Source organism: Arvicanthis niloticus, chromosome 17 (genome assembly GCF_011762505.2).
Source record: "Arvicanthis niloticus isolate mArvNil1 chromosome 17, mArvNil1.pat.X, whole genome shotgun sequence".
Lineage (NCBI taxonomy): Eukaryota > Metazoa > Chordata > Mammalia > Rodentia > Muridae > Arvicanthis > Arvicanthis niloticus.
The window spans coordinates 53,709,517-53,726,316 of NC_047674.1; the positions used below are offsets into that span (position 1 = coordinate 53,709,517).

General features: G+C 53.6%; 1 protein-coding gene and 1 long non-coding RNA gene across 13 annotated transcripts; one reads left to right on the forward strand and one right to left on the reverse strand.

Annotated features, from left to right (window-relative positions):
- On the forward strand, positions 1–1,073 carry LOC143434865 (uncharacterized). The gene is made up of 2 exons (XR_013104696.1): positions 1–162; positions 420–1,073. It is a non-coding gene; the product is annotated as an uncharacterized LOC143434865 (long non-coding RNA).
- Slc29a1 (solute carrier family 29 member 1 (Augustine blood group)) lies at positions 778–15,491 on the reverse strand. 12 transcript variants are annotated; one of them, XM_076915262.1, is made up of 15 exons: positions 9,789–9,909; positions 9,304–9,407; positions 9,162–9,195; positions 8,143–8,225; positions 6,125–6,206; positions 5,792–5,994; positions 5,566–5,705; positions 5,300–5,434; positions 5,098–5,195; positions 4,894–4,972; positions 4,180–4,277; positions 3,684–3,792; positions 3,350–3,438; positions 1,581–1,792; positions 778–1,351 (listed from the first exon to the last, which is right to left on the reverse strand). In XM_076915262.1, the coding sequence occupies exons 4-15, from the start codon at positions 8,169–8,171 to the stop codon at positions 1,240–1,242; spliced, it is 1,386 nt and encodes a 461-aa protein (XP_076771377.1). In that variant the 5' UTR covers positions 8,172–8,225; positions 9,162–9,195; positions 9,304–9,407; positions 9,789–9,909; the 3' UTR covers positions 778–1,239. The 12 variants fall into 12 exon arrangements, with proteins under 12 accessions (XP_076771377.1, XP_076771378.1, XP_076771376.1 ...); XM_076915263.1 differs by lacking the exon at positions 9,789–9,909 and adding an exon at positions 9,530–9,671; XM_076915261.1 differs by lacking the exons at positions 9,162–9,195; positions 9,789–9,909 and adding an exon at positions 15,380–15,491.
- Positions 15,492–16,800: the final 1,309 nt, after the last annotated feature.

The following is a 16,800-nucleotide window of genomic DNA, read 5'->3' on the forward strand; positions in this document are numbered from 1 at the left end:
CAGCAAGTCCCCTCCCCTGAGTCTCCCATCCCATAACTACCCACCCTTCCTCAGACCACAGTATGGCTGGAGAGCAGGAAGGGCCGACATGAGGACACATAGGCTTGTTGTTCTCCAGGAAGTCTGGCAGCCTGGGCTTTGGTGTCAGGGCCTGAAGCCAAGGTAAGGGAGAGCCCAGGCCTCAGCCTTTTCCTGCCCAGGGATATGGGAGTATGGCCAGGAGCTGGGGGTGGTGCTGGCCAGTTTGGCAGAGTTCATTCCAGGGGCTGAAGACAGCATGGGTGGGGGAGGGGAAGGTAGCCGTGAAGACAAAGCTGCCTCCATTTCCAGGCCTCTGAAATGAGAAAGAGGGGCTGGGGCATAGCTCGGCTAGCAGAGCACCTGCCTAGCATGCACAAAGCCCTGGACTTGATTCCTAGATCCAGGACATGGGGGTACACAGCTGCGATACCAGCACTTAAGAGGCAAAGGCAGAAGGAAGTGGTTCAAGGCCATCTTCAAGGTACGTATGGAATATGAAGAACACTCAGGCCACATCCCGTCTCCAAAAAATTAATCTTTCTAAATCTGGGCCACAGTCTGGGTGAGGTGTCTTTGGCTCCAGGACTGTCCTTTCGCCTGTGGTCCCAGCAGGGGGCGCTGCAGCCCCTCTCAGACTAAAGGACTCCATCCTCCCCGTAAGCCCAGGCCCAGCCTTAGGTCATGCAGAAACCTAGACTCAGGCTGCCAGTCTTCTTTCCTCTCCAAGGAGTTAAACAGTGAGAGGAAGCACAGAGCTATGGAGGAAAAAAAAAATGTTTATTTAATCAGATGGCCTCTGAAGGCACCTGGTTTCTGTCAGTATAAAAAAGGCAGTAAAATGACAAGGAGTGGGGACATGGAACAGGCACAGAAGAAAGAAGGGCAAGGACATCAGGTCACATGATACACCAGTCTCCACCCCATCCTTGTGACAGGCAGACAAGACAGATCTCTCTTGGCCTTGGAGTCTCTTGTGCTTGGTTTAAGCAGGGATCAGTCAAAGCTGTCAGTCAGACCATCGCTGCCTTGCTGTTCTGACCCCCATCCCAAGTCCATCCGCAGAGGCTCCCTCCCTGGTTCCTGGACATCTGGGCCCAGCACGGTCCAGAAGAAAGCAGAAGTCGGCTGAAAGAGCAGTCCCTCTGGACCCCTGCTCATCTCGGGCAGGGAAGGAAGTGAGCAGGAAGCAGGCAGTGTAATTCTTCTGTCCCCACAGGGTCACACAAGTGCCCTCAACAAGAAGGACAATACAGCTCCCAGAGCCAGGCCCAGACACAGAAAGAAAGACATGATGTTTCCTGCTGTTTCCGCCTCAGCTGGTTTGACTTTCCTAAAAGGAAAAGAAGGGTAATCTTAGGCAAGCCAAGCCCAGCCCTGCCCCCGCATACCTCAACTCCCAATCCCAGTGTCTTGGGACCCACCATGCTGGACCCGCCTTGATCTCCTCCCACACAGCTCAGCACGAGCTCTCAGCAAGCCCTCACCTCCACTGCCCCTCCACTGCCATCTCCCTCTAGGTCCTGCCTGAAGTCACCAAATCCCCTCGTGGCCCCACTCACTTGGGCCCGAAGCACATGCAGAGACTGGCAAGGTAGCCATTGGAGAAGGCGAAGGCAGCCATGAAGGTGATGAACCAGGCGTCATGCTTAAAGATGTGGTAGTGCCGCTGCACACCACAGTGGCGCGGCTTCACATTACAGAGCATCAGCAGGGGAACAAACACAATCCGTGAGGCGACCAAAGCCGGCAACCAGCGGCTATCCTGACCAGGCTGCAAGAACAGGCAAAGCTTCATTCAGCGCATGTCAGTCCAACCTCATGGTCTCCTTGGGGCCCCTAGGGACTTGGATAAAGCCTCTAGACCTGGATACCTTTTGAGGGTGCTGATTCCGATTGCAAGGGGTACAGTGGTGCCTATGGGATATCAATTTTTTCTTTGTTTCAAGATTCATTTGTTATCTATACAGCATTCTGCCTGCATGTACATCTGCAGGCCAGAAGAGGGCACCAGATCTCATAACAGATGGTTGTGAGCCACCATGTGGTTGCTGGAACTTGAACTCAGGACCTCTGGAAGAACAGCCAGTGCTCTTAACCTGAGTCATCTCTCCAGCCCCCACCCCCCCTTTTCTGTTTTTTTTTGAGACAGGGTTTCTCTGTGTAGCCTGGGCTGTCCTGAAACTCACTCTGTAGACCAGGCTGGCCTCGAACTCAGAAATCCACCTGCATCTGCCTCCCAAGTGCTGGGATTAAATTTTTTTTGTTTTTAAGACAAGTTCTCATGTATCCCAGGCGGGCCTCAAGCTCACTATGTAGCCAAGGATGACCTTGAACTCCTGATCCTCCTGTTTCTGGATCCCACGTGCTGGGATTTCAGGCGTGTGCTACTGTACTTGTGAGGTGCTGTGGGTTAAGCTCGGGGCTTCGTGGACATGCTAGGCAAGCATCACTGCCAAGCCAAGCCAAGTGGTGGGGTGTATCCTTCGATCCAGTGGGGGGCACACACATACACACCTCTGCGGGGCTACACACCCAAAAACTGTGCACGCAGGTTGAAGATGGTTCAACAGTTAGAGCACTGCTCTTGCAGAAGACCCAGGTTTAGCTTCCAGTACTCACAACCAGTAGCTCAGTCTCCTCTGACTCCAGCTCCAGGGGGTCTGATGCCCTCTTCTGGCCTCTGTGGGCACTGCATTCACACGCACACAACCTCTCACACACATAACTTAAAAACTGTAGCTGGGTCATGGTGGCACATGCATGCACTTGGGAAGCAGGGAGTAATAGATCTGAGTTCGAGGTCAGCCTGGTCTACAGAGTAAATTCCCAGACAGCAACACACAGAAACCCTGCCTTGATAGAAAAACAAATGAATGAATGTGTACACATAGTTACACATAAGTTATGAGTAGATTTGAAAAGGATAGCTCTCTTTACACTGTAGTTTTCCCTTCTTGCAAGTTTTTTTTTTTTTTAAATGAGTGCATTGTCACCATCTTCAGACATACCAGAAGAAGGCATCAGATCCCATTACAGATGGTTGTGAGCCACTATGTGGTTGCTGGGAATTGAACTCAGGACCTCTGGGAAAGCAGCCAGTGCTCTTAACCACTGAGCCATCTCCACGCCCCCACACATACACCCTTTTAATCTATTTTTCCTTCTTGCAGTTTTGCAGTTTTACAAATGGGACTCAGGTGTCATGCATGCTAGGCAAGCCCTCTAACGCAGAGTCACACTGCAGACCCACCATACTTTCTTGGGGGTCCCTCTTGGCCTCAGCTAAACACCTGAACCCCACAGGTCCCACAGTCTATCCTCTACTCACCCACATGCAAACAGCTGTGAGGCTCCGGCCCAGCCAGTCAAAGACATTGAAATTCAAGAAGCAGGCCACGGGAATGAAGTAGGAGCTTTCTAGGAGAGAGACTTAAGACTTAGCACCTGGCCCTCTCTGGACCTCTGTGTCCTCATTCTGCATCAGAAGAGATGTTTCCAGCCAACGGCAGGATGTCAAGTAGGCCCATGTAGATCCAGCTGGGCAGAAGCATCCCCAGGTTGCCCATACTCCACACTTGATTCTGCTTTAGATTCTGTGAGGGAAACGTGCGGTGGGGGTGGGGAGGGGCATTGGGCGTGGAGGGGAGTGGGGACACACTTACTCCAGGGGCTTGGGCCTGTGATGCTGGATTCCACCTCAGCAGTCACAGCAGGGAACAGCCCAATGGTGACCGTGAAGATGAAGCAGACAGACAGAGCCAGGACCCAGATCTGGAGGAAGAGAGAAAAGAGATTCATCCAGGGCCCTGGGTTGTTATGGCTTTGTGTACAAAAGACAAAAGAGCCAGTCACTGGTGGCATACCCCTTTTTAACCCCAGCACTGAGGAAGCAGAGGCAGGCTGATCTCTGAGTTCAAGGCCAGCCTGGTCTACTACAGAGTAAGTTCAAGGACAGCCAGAGCTACACCAAAACCATGTTCTCGAAAAAAAAAAAAAACCAAATAAATAAATAAATAAAACCAGACACACACACACAGAACATTCATAGGAAGACAGGAAAAAGCCCAGTCTTAGGTTAGAAAGAGGGGTGTAAGGTAGACACAGCAAATGGAGAAAGAAGGGTGAGGAAGGGTAGGCAGGACAGCCCGGCCCACGTACACTCTTAAGTATGTCTTTGATAGATTGGTTTCTGTTGGTGGGTGGAGAGTTGGGGCCTGGCACCCCAGATTCCTCTCTTCCTCCTCTTGGCTCCTCTCCTGTTGGGTGAGGTTGTAAAAGGATCTTTAAGTGTTGGGGAAGACAGAACAACAGGTAGGATGAGCTGGAGGTGAGCACCCATCTTAACTGGCTGGTTCATAGTTACACGGTAATAACCCATAGACCTACATCCCTTGACTCACGCCCCTGGGGGCTACCCTTCCCCCAGGAGGCTCCTGTTATTCTGTTGCCTCTGAAACCACTAACCTCTGTCCAAATGCCTGAGACATTCAGGGTGATCCAAGTTTCCCTTTTTTCCTCATCAAGATTTTATGTAGGTCAGGCTGGCCTTGAACTCACTGTACAGCCAAGGATGACCTTGAATCCAATCCTCCTGCCTCTCCTTCCCAAATGCTAAGGCTACATGTGCACCACCTTGCCCAGTGCAGGAATCAAACTCAGGGCTTTGGGCACCCGATCTTACCAACCAAGCGACAGGCCGAGCCCCCTGAGGTCTCTGCTATCTGCCCCAGCTCATCCCTCTTTTACCCTTTCCCTACCCACTCATGGTCACTGTGTCCTCCTTTGACTCCTAGCTGCCAGTTAACACGACATGCCCACAACTGTCCCCCTCCCACCATACTGCCCCACCAGACTTCCTGTAGTAATTAAGACCTTTACTGATGAGGTCCAACTTGGTCTCCTGCTCTGCAGGCCCCGCCAGGGTGAGCTGCTGGTAATGGCGATAGAATTCCTGTTCAAGGGAGATGGGAGAGGCAGAGTCAGGGACAGCCCCAGTACCCAAGCTTGCCATGGTTTAGTTTTAGGGCACCCTTGCTTTGAAACCCTGAGGCCTCCCCAATTCCCCCATTTGCTCACCGTCCGAGGCAGAGCCAGGTAACACACTATGGCCAAAACGACAACTGCACAGGCTGTGATGAAATAGCCAAAGGCGCTTTCTGACAGCTTTGAACCACCTGGCGCGGACAGTGGGCAAGCTCAGATATACTCCACCCCTCCAAATCACCCCACCTGCCTCCCCACAACCAGCAAGCAGGGCAGTGGGCGTGGTCGGACTCACTGGCAATGGCACAGATCATGGCAACAGAGGTGAAGAAGCCAGCCAGGCCCTGGCCACTCATGATGGGGGCTGTGTAGTTGGCTGGCAAGACGCCTGCCAGACCGAAAAGGCTGGCTTGCAAAATGGCACCGAATGCTGGGGAGTAGTGAAGACAGCTTGTCAGCAGTCAGGACTCCCAGGGAGCTTGAACCTGAGCCACCCCCAGCCTGATCTCTGCCCCAGCTCTCAACCCAGACCCAGGGCTGCCCGCCCCGTCCCCCATTTACAATTAATGAGCACAATCTTGATCATGGTGACGACGAAGAAGGACAGAGCATCTATCTCCACCTTCACCAGGGCGGCGGTGACGAGGAACACCAGCAGGATAGCCACCAGGCTGCCCAAGATCCGGACAGACTGAGAGACCCTAGGAGAGAGGCAGGGGGATGGTGGTGCGGGCCAGGAAGGGTCAGCCTGGGGAGCTGGCTGGGTGTCGGGGATGGGGAGACTCACCTCTGATGCAGGAATGAGTTGAGGCAGGTGAAGATCAGCAAAGGCAACATGGCACACAGGGTCATGACATTGTTGAAGATGGCACTGAGAGAACTCCGGGACGGCAAGGACACTGTGTGGTTAGCCAAGGCCTTGGCGCTTTCACATGACTGGTCAGTGACCACGGACAAATTCTGGGACACGTCCAGGCGGTTTGTGAAATACTGTGGGGTTTACAGAGGTTGAGTGTTGGGACCTCTGTCCCTCTCTGTGCTCAGAGGCACAGAACCAGGCCTTGAAAGGCCAGGGGACATGTCCTCTGGAACCGAGTGCCTGCCCCCACTCCAACCTCACCTGGGTTGCTGTCATAAAAAAATTCCAGGGAAGCAGTGTCCCCAGGCCCAGCACAAAGAAGATAAGCCATACTGCCTTATACCTGCATAGGAAAAAAGCAAAATGATTGGTCAGCCTACCTTCCCTCCCTCCCCATCTTCCCAGCTATCCTAGCTGTGTGTATCCACGTGTAGGTGCCCTCTGCAGAGGTGTGAGGTGATGTGTAGGTCCTGGGTACAGAGCAGGCTGTAAGATGGGACAAGGAAAAGAGCCGACGGCAGTTCTTTTTTGTTTGTTTGTTTGGTTTTGGTTTTTTGGAGACAGGGTTTCTCTGTGTAGCCCTGGCTATCCTGGAACTCACCCTGTAGACCAGGCTGGCCTCAAACTCAACCGATGGTAGTTATAAATGACACGGGAGACAGAACCTTTGTTCTCAAGTCCTAGCAGGTTTAGGGGGCCTGGTGAGCTGGGAAGCAGTGTGACCCACCCATCCATAGATGGCTTTGGAACCTCGGCTAAATGAGGCTGGGTGAAGGAGAGAGAGAGCAAGCCCCAGCCCCAGCACACCAGCTGGAAGTAACTGAACTGTCCAAGTGGGGACTCTAGTTCCCTGAGGAACTCTGAGGTCAATTCTAGACCCAGTGGGTCAGATGGGCTGGGTCCTGGGCGTGGGGGACTGGGGAGCAGAGAGCTATAGATTTTCCTGTTTTCCTAACTAGACAGAACCAGTTTTGTAGTCCAAACTACCTAGGGCAGGGCAGATGGACCAGGGCTTATGGACGCCATCTGGTTCTGACCATGACTTTGGACAGTCTTTGCCTGGAAGCTTAGCAACCCCAGTCCCTTCCAGTACAGTTGCCTATACCTGGTAAAATGCCCTCCCCTTAGCCAGCATCTACAGACTTCACAGAGATGGTAGCGAGGATACCCAACTCAGTGGGGCAGGCCTCTTGCAAGCCTTAAATGGGATAGGCAGAAGAATAACCAGGTTGGCCAGTCTAAGCCATGGCCACCAGGGTCTTCAAAGCCCTCCTTGTCCATTCCCCTTGAGGTCAAGATGCCCAAGGCTTGATTCGAAGGCTCAGACAGAAGGTAAAACTCCAAGGGAAGGTTATACAGGACAGGAGGTCAGAGAAGAACTATCGAGCCAGGCAGCAACGAAGTGGGTGAATTGTTGAGGGGCAAGGCCAGGGCACCAGGCAGCCTGGGAAGGAAAGGAGGCAGGAAGCCGGAGTCTGCAATTACAATGCTTCCCCTCAGAAAGCAGTCATAGAAGGCTGATATTCTCACCAGACTTTACAGGTGGAGAAATGGTCCCAGAAAGATGAAGCCAGCTCTCCAGTCAGAATAAGCCTAGTTACATAGCCTTTGGCACAAGAGGGAAACGGTGGGCGGGGGAGCGGTGAGGGCATCAGAGACCCACAGGACAGAGAGGCCATCTGGAAAGACTGCAGCATGGCTTCATAAACTTCCACAAGCCTCAGCCCCTCTGGAGGACGTGATTCAAGCTCCTCCTCCATCCTAACACATTCCCGACCTTAACTAGCTTGGGGAAGATCACAGGCTCCAGAGATAGAAGGCTAGAAGGGTCAGGCCAAAGACCACAGTCAGCTGAGGTCAAAAGAGGCAGAGGCCCCAGGGTAACCTCCGGGGACAAGGGTAGCCCTGCCAGATGTGTTCTGGAATGACAGAAGCAGCCAAGTGTCTCCCCACAGAGATGGTAAGAGGAGCTGGCAGCCACTGTCTAGCTGTGCAGTAACAGTGGAAACACTGACACACTCCAATAGGGGCCTGCTGCCCACCTAGCCCTGCGGGCACGCTAGTCAGCACCCAGCCAAGGCATGCATGTTCTCCACCCTACCCCATGCAGACCTGACTCAGAACCACCAGGCTGGGAACACAGTTAGTCCTGAGGTACCCTCAAGTCCCCAATACTGTACCTACCTCCCACCTTTACCCTAGAGACTCTCCCTAGATTCCTAGACCAGCTCCCCTCCCTGCAACCACCCCTCCCACCACACCCCTTGGCCACCCAGTACCTGTCCTGAGGCTGGTGACTGGTTGTCATGGCTCCAGTGTTCTCGGCTGTGCCTGGCTGGCAGCTCCCTCCCTCTGGCTCTTGCTGGGGGTAAAGGAATATTGAGCCCTGTCTGGCTCTGCTTCCACACTGCCCTGGGCCCTTCTCAGACTCTTGGGGGTAGGGCTGGACTCAGAGCAGGCAAGGGAAGGCACCCTGTGAGCCTTTGTAGACTCAGGACCACTCAACTCAGCCCCATCTGGCCTTTGGCCCCAGGAAGCCCTTCCTGTCGTCTCTCTGCCTGACTGGGCTGCACCTGGCTGCCAGCCTGGCCGCTGCCACCGCTATTTTTATCCAGCAGCAGAAGCAGTTTATAAGCTTAGGAACCGAAGGGTAGGGAGCAAGGGAGGAGGAGGAAGCATGATTGAGAGGCAGGAAAGACAGTCGAAGACGACAGAAGAGATGAAAGGAGTCAGGGACAGTGATGACAGTGGACACAGAGAGAGGACAGAGCGGGCAAAGGGGAGGAGACAGAGCAGAGGGAAAGAGAGGGGAAAAGGGGTAAGACAGCAAACAGACCGCAGGAACCCAGGTCTCCTGAGGCCTGCTGTGAGCCTGCACTCTCCCTCCAGGGTGCCCCCACCCCATCACCCAGTCAAGGCTGTGGCAGGGAGGGCCTTTGCAGACTGCTTCCTAGAGTAATTGGGACTCCCTCCAGGCGCTGCTGGAGCCAGCATCTAAACCTTTCCAACTGCTGCCCAAGGGCTTCCCGAGTTCTCCAAGAATATATTTCATAATTGTGGGAGGGACATGGCCTTCTCCACAGCAAGTTCCTTTCCTTGACCCCCAAGTCCCAGAACGTTCCTTTCTTTCCCACTACCCCCCCCCCCCAGTTTCTTTCTCAGTCACAGGCCACTAACTATCCTCTTCCAGTTTCTGACAGTGGCTTTGAAGGGAAATCTGGAAGGTAAGGCACAGGCTACCACCATGCTCCAAAGCTCCTAACCTCACGCTCAACATCCCGCTCTGTGCTCCACTCACCAAGGGGAGATAACACAGCACCAGTGGGCTAGTCCTGTAGGGAAGCAGGTTCAGAATATGCAAGACACACCCCCACAGGCACCCCCCTCAGACTGCTATTTCTTTGTCTAGGGCAAGCTCCAGCTCTCCTCTCATCACTCACCGAATCTGGAGACTCGATGTTGGCAGGTGGGCGAGAGCCGACGACGGTACCTGGGCGTTCCCCAGGAGGGGGTCCTAGCTCAGGCTCGGGCAGAAGGCTGGGTCCTGGGTGAGGGTCCAGAGTGGAAAAAGTTGGCAAAGGCTTATCAGAAAGAATCCCTCAGGCCTCCAGTGGCCCCCATTCAGTGGGGTCTCACAAGCTAAGAAGCTGCAGAAGCTGGAAGTACCAGAGAAGCTGGGAGATAAAGGCCACCCTGTAGCTGGGAGATAAGACAGCAGAAGCAGCAGGCTCAGCAGGGGAGCTGAGCCTGTGGCAGCCAGGTCAGCTCGCAGGTGCAGCTAGAACTTCAGGCCCCGCCCACCCAGACAATCGTCACAGCTGGTCACCCAGAGGCCCTACAACCGATTTTCTACTCTTCTGTGGGTGAAACCCAGACTGGGCAAAGGTCTTCCTTTCCCTCAGTCCTGGACAGCAAAGCCACACACCTCCAGAAGGAGGCAGAAGGCTCCTACTGTTGGTTTCAGGTTGCTGAGGGTCTCTGCCGGTCAGCCAAGTTCCCTCCTAGGCACTGGGCACAGAGCGGTAAACAGTAGCATTGCTTTTTATCTAGGACAAGAGGGTTCTGCTGGGGCTGGGGAGAGCCTGAGGATTCAGGTTTCTAGTAGGGAAGGGACCCCCATCAGAACACAGCTGACCCTCAGCGCAACACGCCACACTTCTCCCATACACCAGCAAAAGTGAATGTAGCCCCAAGCCAGAGAGAGGGCTAACTCTTCCTCCATAAACCTGGCCAAGGCTTGGGTAAGTGTTTACACACACACACACACACACACACACACACACACACACACACACACAACTTCTCCCCTTGCAAAAATCCCCACCCCACTCCTGGGCACCAGTTAAAGCCATAGGCAGCCCCTGGGTCCCACCCACATCCAAACATTCCATTCGCTGCTTAGGCAGTTTGCTTTTGTCCCACCAGGGATCTGATAGCAGTTCAGGGCCTCTGGTATCATTTTAGCCATGCCTTGACCTGCAGAGATGGAGAGGCCCCGAAAGCAGCCACCCATCTGAGGCCTCACTGCGTCCTAGGGTCCCAACAACTCTCACACAGCTCCGTTTTTCAGCATAGTTTTTGCAACATCAGAATCTTTACTTGCAATCTGCAGACGCCCCTTTTCCAGCTGCCTAGAAGCTAGCAGGGATGAGTGTCTGTTAAACAGATGGGCCAATTGAGGTTTAAAAAGGTTACATCACTTGAGAAAGGCCTCAGAGTTAGTGCGGGGGGTGGGGGGGGACAGCATCAATACTCAATGTACCGATTATTCTAGATTCCTTCTCAGGTGGGGAAGGCGAAATTAATAAGGCTCAGCTATCCATGCAGACTTTCAGGAGGGCAACAGTGCTCCAATTAAAGGGTTAAAACAAGTTGAGAGATTCAGGTCATTCTCCCACATAACATTAGTTTCAGATTCATGGCACCTCACCACCGTTCCATCGCGCATATATTATTGTATGCAAAGCTCACAAAAGCAGGACAGGACGGAGAAGGAGGGTTAACCGAGTAGAGGGGGCTGACCCGCCGCACAGGGTTGGAAAGAGAACCCGAATGGGGTATAAGGTGCAGGGGTGGAGCAAGTCTTCACCACCGGGAGCCTGGGTGTGCGTGTCCTTATCTTGTCACTCGTTCACTCTCCGCGTTGAGTAAATGAGGACGCGCCCAGGAAAGGGAGGCCAGGGACAGGAGTTTAGTCAGTAAATGAGCAGCTAGCTTCCTTAAGTCCATTGGTATTCCCGCATTCCCCATCCTCCTGCCTCGGGGCAGAAGGCAACGCGGTCCCTCTCTCCAGCTCAAACAGAAGCTGTAGCGTTGAACCACCCACTCGCCGACCCTCTGCGGAAGTCGACATAGCGACAGTCCCTTTCAGGCCCAGAAGCCAGGCTGTCTCGGGCCCGGCTCCTCCCCGGTCCCCACAAAAGGCTCATCCCCCTACCCAGAGCCAGGCCCCTACGCGCCACGTGCTGCGCTGATCTGCACGCGCCGCGTGGGGGCCGCACCCCAAAGTCCCTGTCGCGGCCTCGGAGCTGGCAGGCCGAGCCTCCCTTGCCCTCGTGGCAGGCCGGACACGCCACTCTCTGCCCCAGAGTCCCCAGCACGTCCCACCCGGGTCCTAGGAGCACCTGCTGGAGAAGGACACCTCCGGCGAAGAAATCTGCGCGCTTGGCCAGCGCTTCCCGCGCCCGCCGCCCGAGCGCTTTCAAACCCGCCCTCTGCTGGGCCCGCCCCGAGCCCGTGCGAGCCACCTCCTCCCGGCGACAGCCCCGCCCCCGGGCTCCACGCCGCCCCCTCAACAGATCACCGGCTCCCAGCCCCAGACACCCTGCGCCTAGAGCCACCGGGGCTGCTGGCTTCGATGGCAAGAACGTCTCTGGACCCTTCCCAACTGTCGCCCGGACACGAAAGCCTGGGAGTGGGGAACGGGCCCCACACTGGGTACCCCGAATGTCTGCGCTGGGCCTGCTCTCCCAACTCCTACACGTTCCAGTTCCACGGGACTCTTGCACAGACAGGCCCTCTGCTCACCCGGGCCCAGACGCCCCCACAGCCACGCTCCACCTCAGGTGTTCCGTTATCCCTCTCCGAACCCCGCCCACGCCATTATTCACACTCCATCGTTTTACTGCTAGCACCGCCTCACACACACACACACCCTTCTAATACATCCTTTTTTTTTTTTCCACTCCTCCTTTTCCCTTCAAGAAGACTTTTCCACCCACTATCCTGGTGGGATACCTCAGATTTGATTGTTCTGGAACCCGGACGCAGGAGGTGTTTGTTTTCTCTCTCCAACCCTCAGACTCGCACACCACACAAACGTCATTCCTCCTCCTCCCCCCCCCCCCATAACTTTGCCTTGAAGTCTCTTTGCATAGGGGGACAGCCCTGAGGCCTCTAAGAAAAACTGAAACACAGCTGGAGACCGGAGAAAGGGGAACCAGGAAGAAAGGCCTCACATCTTTGTCCTAGCCAGCATTTATTTCACTGTCCCATCCCAAGAGAACCCTCATGGATAGAAGCCTTGCTGAACCTCGTACCATCAATACCCGCCTCCAGCCCCCACGCTGGGGTAGAAAGAAGAAAGGACCTATTGGAAGCTCCTAGAGTAGCACCCCCTACTGTATGTAACCCAGAAGTTGGGGAGGGTCCTGAGGCAAGAGCATCCCATTCAGATTGCCTGCCTCAGCCCAGCTCCCTAAGGAGCCCGTGCCCCAGAGAAGACATTGGAACTAATTAACAATTACCAGTACTAACATCATAGGGAAAAGGTGCAATCACCCTCCCCAGAGAACGACTGGGCCCTTAGGAGGTAGCTGACTGTGTAGGACAGTGGGTTCTCTCAGGCTGCTCTGGTAGGGGTGTATACAGCTTTCCTGCTCCCACAGAGATGACACATCTCCCCACTAGCACTAAGCAAACAGAGGGCAAGAAGTCGGGCTTGGGTGGTATTTTTCTGGGCACTATCCCATGGCTTAGGAGTAGCCTTACGTCTGTCCACAACGCCAGATGCCTGCCTTGTTTGTCCAGTCTCTGTCTCTCCCTGCCTTTGCCTCCCTTTGTCCGTTGGTCCCCAGCCTCACCCCCTCTTCCCCTTCTCAGGTCTGGCCCTGTAGCCATCCGTAGCTGGCACAGCTGTGGGAGAGATCCACTCGGCATGGCTGGGAGCCCTTGTATGCAAAGCAAAATAGACATAGACAAAAGAAGTGGGGAGGGTCTCGGCCAGACTGGGGAAGGCTGGTTCCTTTCCTCACGCCCACTGGGACCTGGCCGTCTATGCAGATGGCCACAGCCAGGCCTGTTATTATTGGAGGTCAGCCCTTCTGGCAAGCTCCTTGCCTGGGCTCCAGCCAGCACCCACACCCCAGGCAGTCTCAGCCAGTTGCTGGTGCCAGAGCCCTCTGCTGGACAGCCCTGGGAACCCAGCTCGCTCAAGCCTGGGCCTGGGCAGATTCTTAGGCAGGTCTACCAGGTTTTTTTTGTTTTGGGGTTTTTGTTTGTTTGTTTGTTTTGTTTTTAACTTTTTTCCTCATATCATGGCTCCCCTCTCCCTGTCCCTAAGGTTAAGTCGGGAGGGCTGGTCCACCTGACCTGACGCTCACTTTTATGTCCTGTCCCCCACCCCAGTTGGGACCGTGGCTTGCTCTATCACTTCTGCCCCTCCCTCTTTAGAAGGTAGGTTTGCTTCCACCACACTCACAGCCAGCCCTCTCCCTCTCCAGGCCTGTTCTCTCTGCTGTTAGCCACAACCATCTGTGTTTGCTGCAACAGTGTTTGCTCCCGGCTTGGGGGGGAGGGGGAGAAGGGCGGTGTCACAAGCCATGTCTCAAGTTCTCTGTTGTTAGTGATCAGATCTTTGTGGGCTTGTGGCAGAAAAGGAACTAGGGAAAACCCAGGGGAAACACTTGCCCAATGTGCTGAATTTAAGGGGACACCAAAAGGAGTGAGTGATGGATGAAGAAGAATTTTAAGGCAATGTGGGTTCTGTTGTCTTTGTTTTGCTCTTGTTTGTTTTAGGACACTGGGGTCAAGTTCAGGGCCTGGAACATGCTAGGGATACCTCGAGCCATTGAGCTAGCTCCTGAACCCTAATGCCACTGTTAAAGCATAAATACATTAGTGGAAGGACTCCATAATTAATACAAGATCAAACTCCCTCTCCCCCTTCTGTGTGTGTGTGTGTGTGTGTGTGTGTGTGTGTGTGTGTGTGTGTGTGTATGTGTGTATGTATGTGAGTGTGTTTGTGTGAGTGTGAGTGTGTATGTGTGTGTGAGTGTGTGTGTGTGTATGTGTGTGTGTGAGTGTGTGTGTGTGTATGTGTGTGTGTGTGTATGTGTGAGTATGTATGTGTGTGTGTGAGTGTCTATGTGAGTGTGTGTGAGTATGTGTGTGTGTGTTTGTGTGTGTGTGTATGTGTGTGTGTGAGTGTGTGTGTGTGTGTGTGTGTGTGTGTGTGTAGCCAGAAAACTACCTTTGGCTGCAGTTCCTTAGGGACCATCCACATTGGTTTGGTTTTTTTCAAGATTCTGTATTTGCATGTTTGCACCACCCAGATGCAGGTGTATGTGGAGGCTTGGGGGCGGGGGCGCTTTGGATCCCTTGGAACTGGACTTGTAGGCTGTTGTGAGCTACCTGATGTGGGTGCTGGGACCCAACCCAGGTCCTCTCCAAAAGCAGTAGTCACTCATAACCACTGAGCCGATTCTCCAGCCACCTTGAGTTTTGTTTTTTTGAGACAGGATCTCACCCTGTAGCTCTGGCTGGCCTGGAATTCTCTAGGTAGACCAGACTAGCCTGTAGCTCACACAGATCTGCCTGCCCCACTGTAGGACTGCTAAAATCAAAGGCCTGTACCACTAGCCTGGCCTGTTTTGTGACATAGGATTTCTAACCATTTGTCCTCTCCCTTGCCTTCCTTTCCCAGTGATGGGATTTTAAGTGGCATCATAGCTTTGGAAAAAAATATGTATATATGTACATACATTCACATATACATACATACATACATATATACATAGGCTCTAAGAGAATTGAACCAATTGATCCAGTCTTCTCCATGCCCAGTATCAAATTTTCAAATAAAGACAGATGTGTACACAGGGTGGATACTAGGTCAGGGTTCAAGAAGACTTTGTTCATTCCGTCTAAGCCTAGGCTTCTAGCCAGATTTCTCCGATGTGTCTTCTAACCCTCCGGGGTTGGCAGGTAAGTCTCCTCTGACCCAGGGGACAATTTTAAGTGGCCCAGAGCTTAAACAACTATCCAATTATGGGCCTACAAACTCTCAGAAGAAAAAAAAAAATCCTTCCTCTTGAGGTGACATATTTGTACTCCGCGGGGCAAATCCTCGTTTTCGAAGGGCCTGTTGGGCACCAGCAGAACCGTTCAGTCCCCATGGGCGCCTGACTGTATCTACTGAGACCGGACTTGGGGTAGGGGTGGGGGTGGGGAGGCTGGACAGGGGAGAATGAAAATTCCCAGGTCGTGGGGACCCCAGCCATCTCCCGACCTCCTCACCTGGGGGTGGGGGCCAAGGCCAAGGCCGGAGCTGACCAGTCTCTGGCACGGGGAGTGAGAGAGTAGCCGTCACCGACGATAGCTCGCTAGCCTCGAGCTCCGCAGCCGCTGCCTGCCCTGCCCCGCCCCGCGCCGCCTGAGTAGATGGGGATACCAGGTGGCACGAAGGAGGCCCAGTGGGAGGGGCCGTGGGACTGAGAAGGGACACAGCAGGAAAGGTGGGACTGCTTTTAATCCACCTGTCCCCACAGGTCGTACGTGCTCTAGTTTCTGAGGACTCTGTAGGAACAGCTGGGTCACGGGGAGGACGGAAAAGTTCTCCGGGGCCTGGGAGGGGGAGGGGCAGCTCAGCTCAGATGTCACGCTTTCCCAGCCTCAAGTTTCTGTCTGTAGGAACCTGTATGGATTCCTTGACAGGGGCCTGTATTCCTTACTATGCTCTTCTTAACCTACAGCCGAAGTCACTCCAGGAAGGATTATTGTGTGGGAATCATAATCAGATTATCCAGAGAATCGTAGTACTCGATGCCCACCCACGCATGCGTACACAAAAGCGCTCATTCAGCTGGGGAGTGAGAAAGTACATTAAAAAAATATTTTTATGTTTATGGATGTTTTGCCTGAGTGTGTGTCTATGCGCCAGGTCACGCCTGGTGGCCTTGGAGGCCAGAGATGAGTGTGGAACTGGGCTTATAGATGGTTGTGAGCTGCCACGTGGATGCTGGAAACTGACCTCAAGTCCTCTGGAAAAGCAGCCAGTGCTCTTAACTGCTGAGTCATCTCTCCAGCCAGCCCCAAGAAGGGAAATTTTGAAGGTGATTCCTTATTTCTTCGAGGGTAGTAAGACGTCCCTAAAGGTTATACATGTCCCCACTTCCCAGCCTACTGCCCTGCTGACCAATCTTCTTTATCCCATTACCTCTAGCTGAGATGTCTCCAAAGCACGCCAGGGATCATTTTTCCTGCCCTGTCGGCCAGCTAGCCTTCCAGCAACACAGACCTAAGAGCCATGGCTGGGCCACAGTAGGACATTCTAAATGAACTTACATAATTCCAAATAACTTGTAGCTTGTGAGGACTGAGGGGCAGATGAACAAGTTATCCAAAGGAAGTGTTACCCGTTGTCTTCACCTCTACCCCTTCTCCAGCTTCCCACAGATAACCCCGAGATAGGTGAGAGTGGGGTGGTGAGATTTTCTGAACCTGAAATTAGCTCAACTGGTAGGCGAGTGCTTGTCTAGCATGCATACAGTTCTGGGTTCAATCCCTAGTACCACCCAAACTGGGCTTGGATGTTGTGGATGCCGGTAACGCCAGCGTCTCTGAAGTAAAGTCATAGAGGATCAGATCATTCATTCTCAGTTCTCAGGAGCCCAAGGCCAGACTGGTATACATAAAACAGTCTCAAAAACAAACCACCA

Excerpts from the sequence above, each read along its gene's own strand:
- Slc29a1 (XM_076915258.1), bottom strand. The coding sequence starts at position 7,542 with ATGGCCTCTCTGTCCTGTGGGTCTCTGATGCCCTCACCGCTCCCCCGC. Across the intron at positions 4,278-4,893 it reads GTTGGACCTCATCAGTAAAG|GAGAGGAGCCAAGAGGAGGA; the intron begins GTCTTAATTACT and ends CTCACCCAACAG. Across the intron at positions 3,793-4,179 it reads TCAAAGACATACTTAAGAGT|ATCTGGGTCCTGGCTCTGTC; the intron begins GTACGTGGGCCG and ends CTCTTCCTCCAG.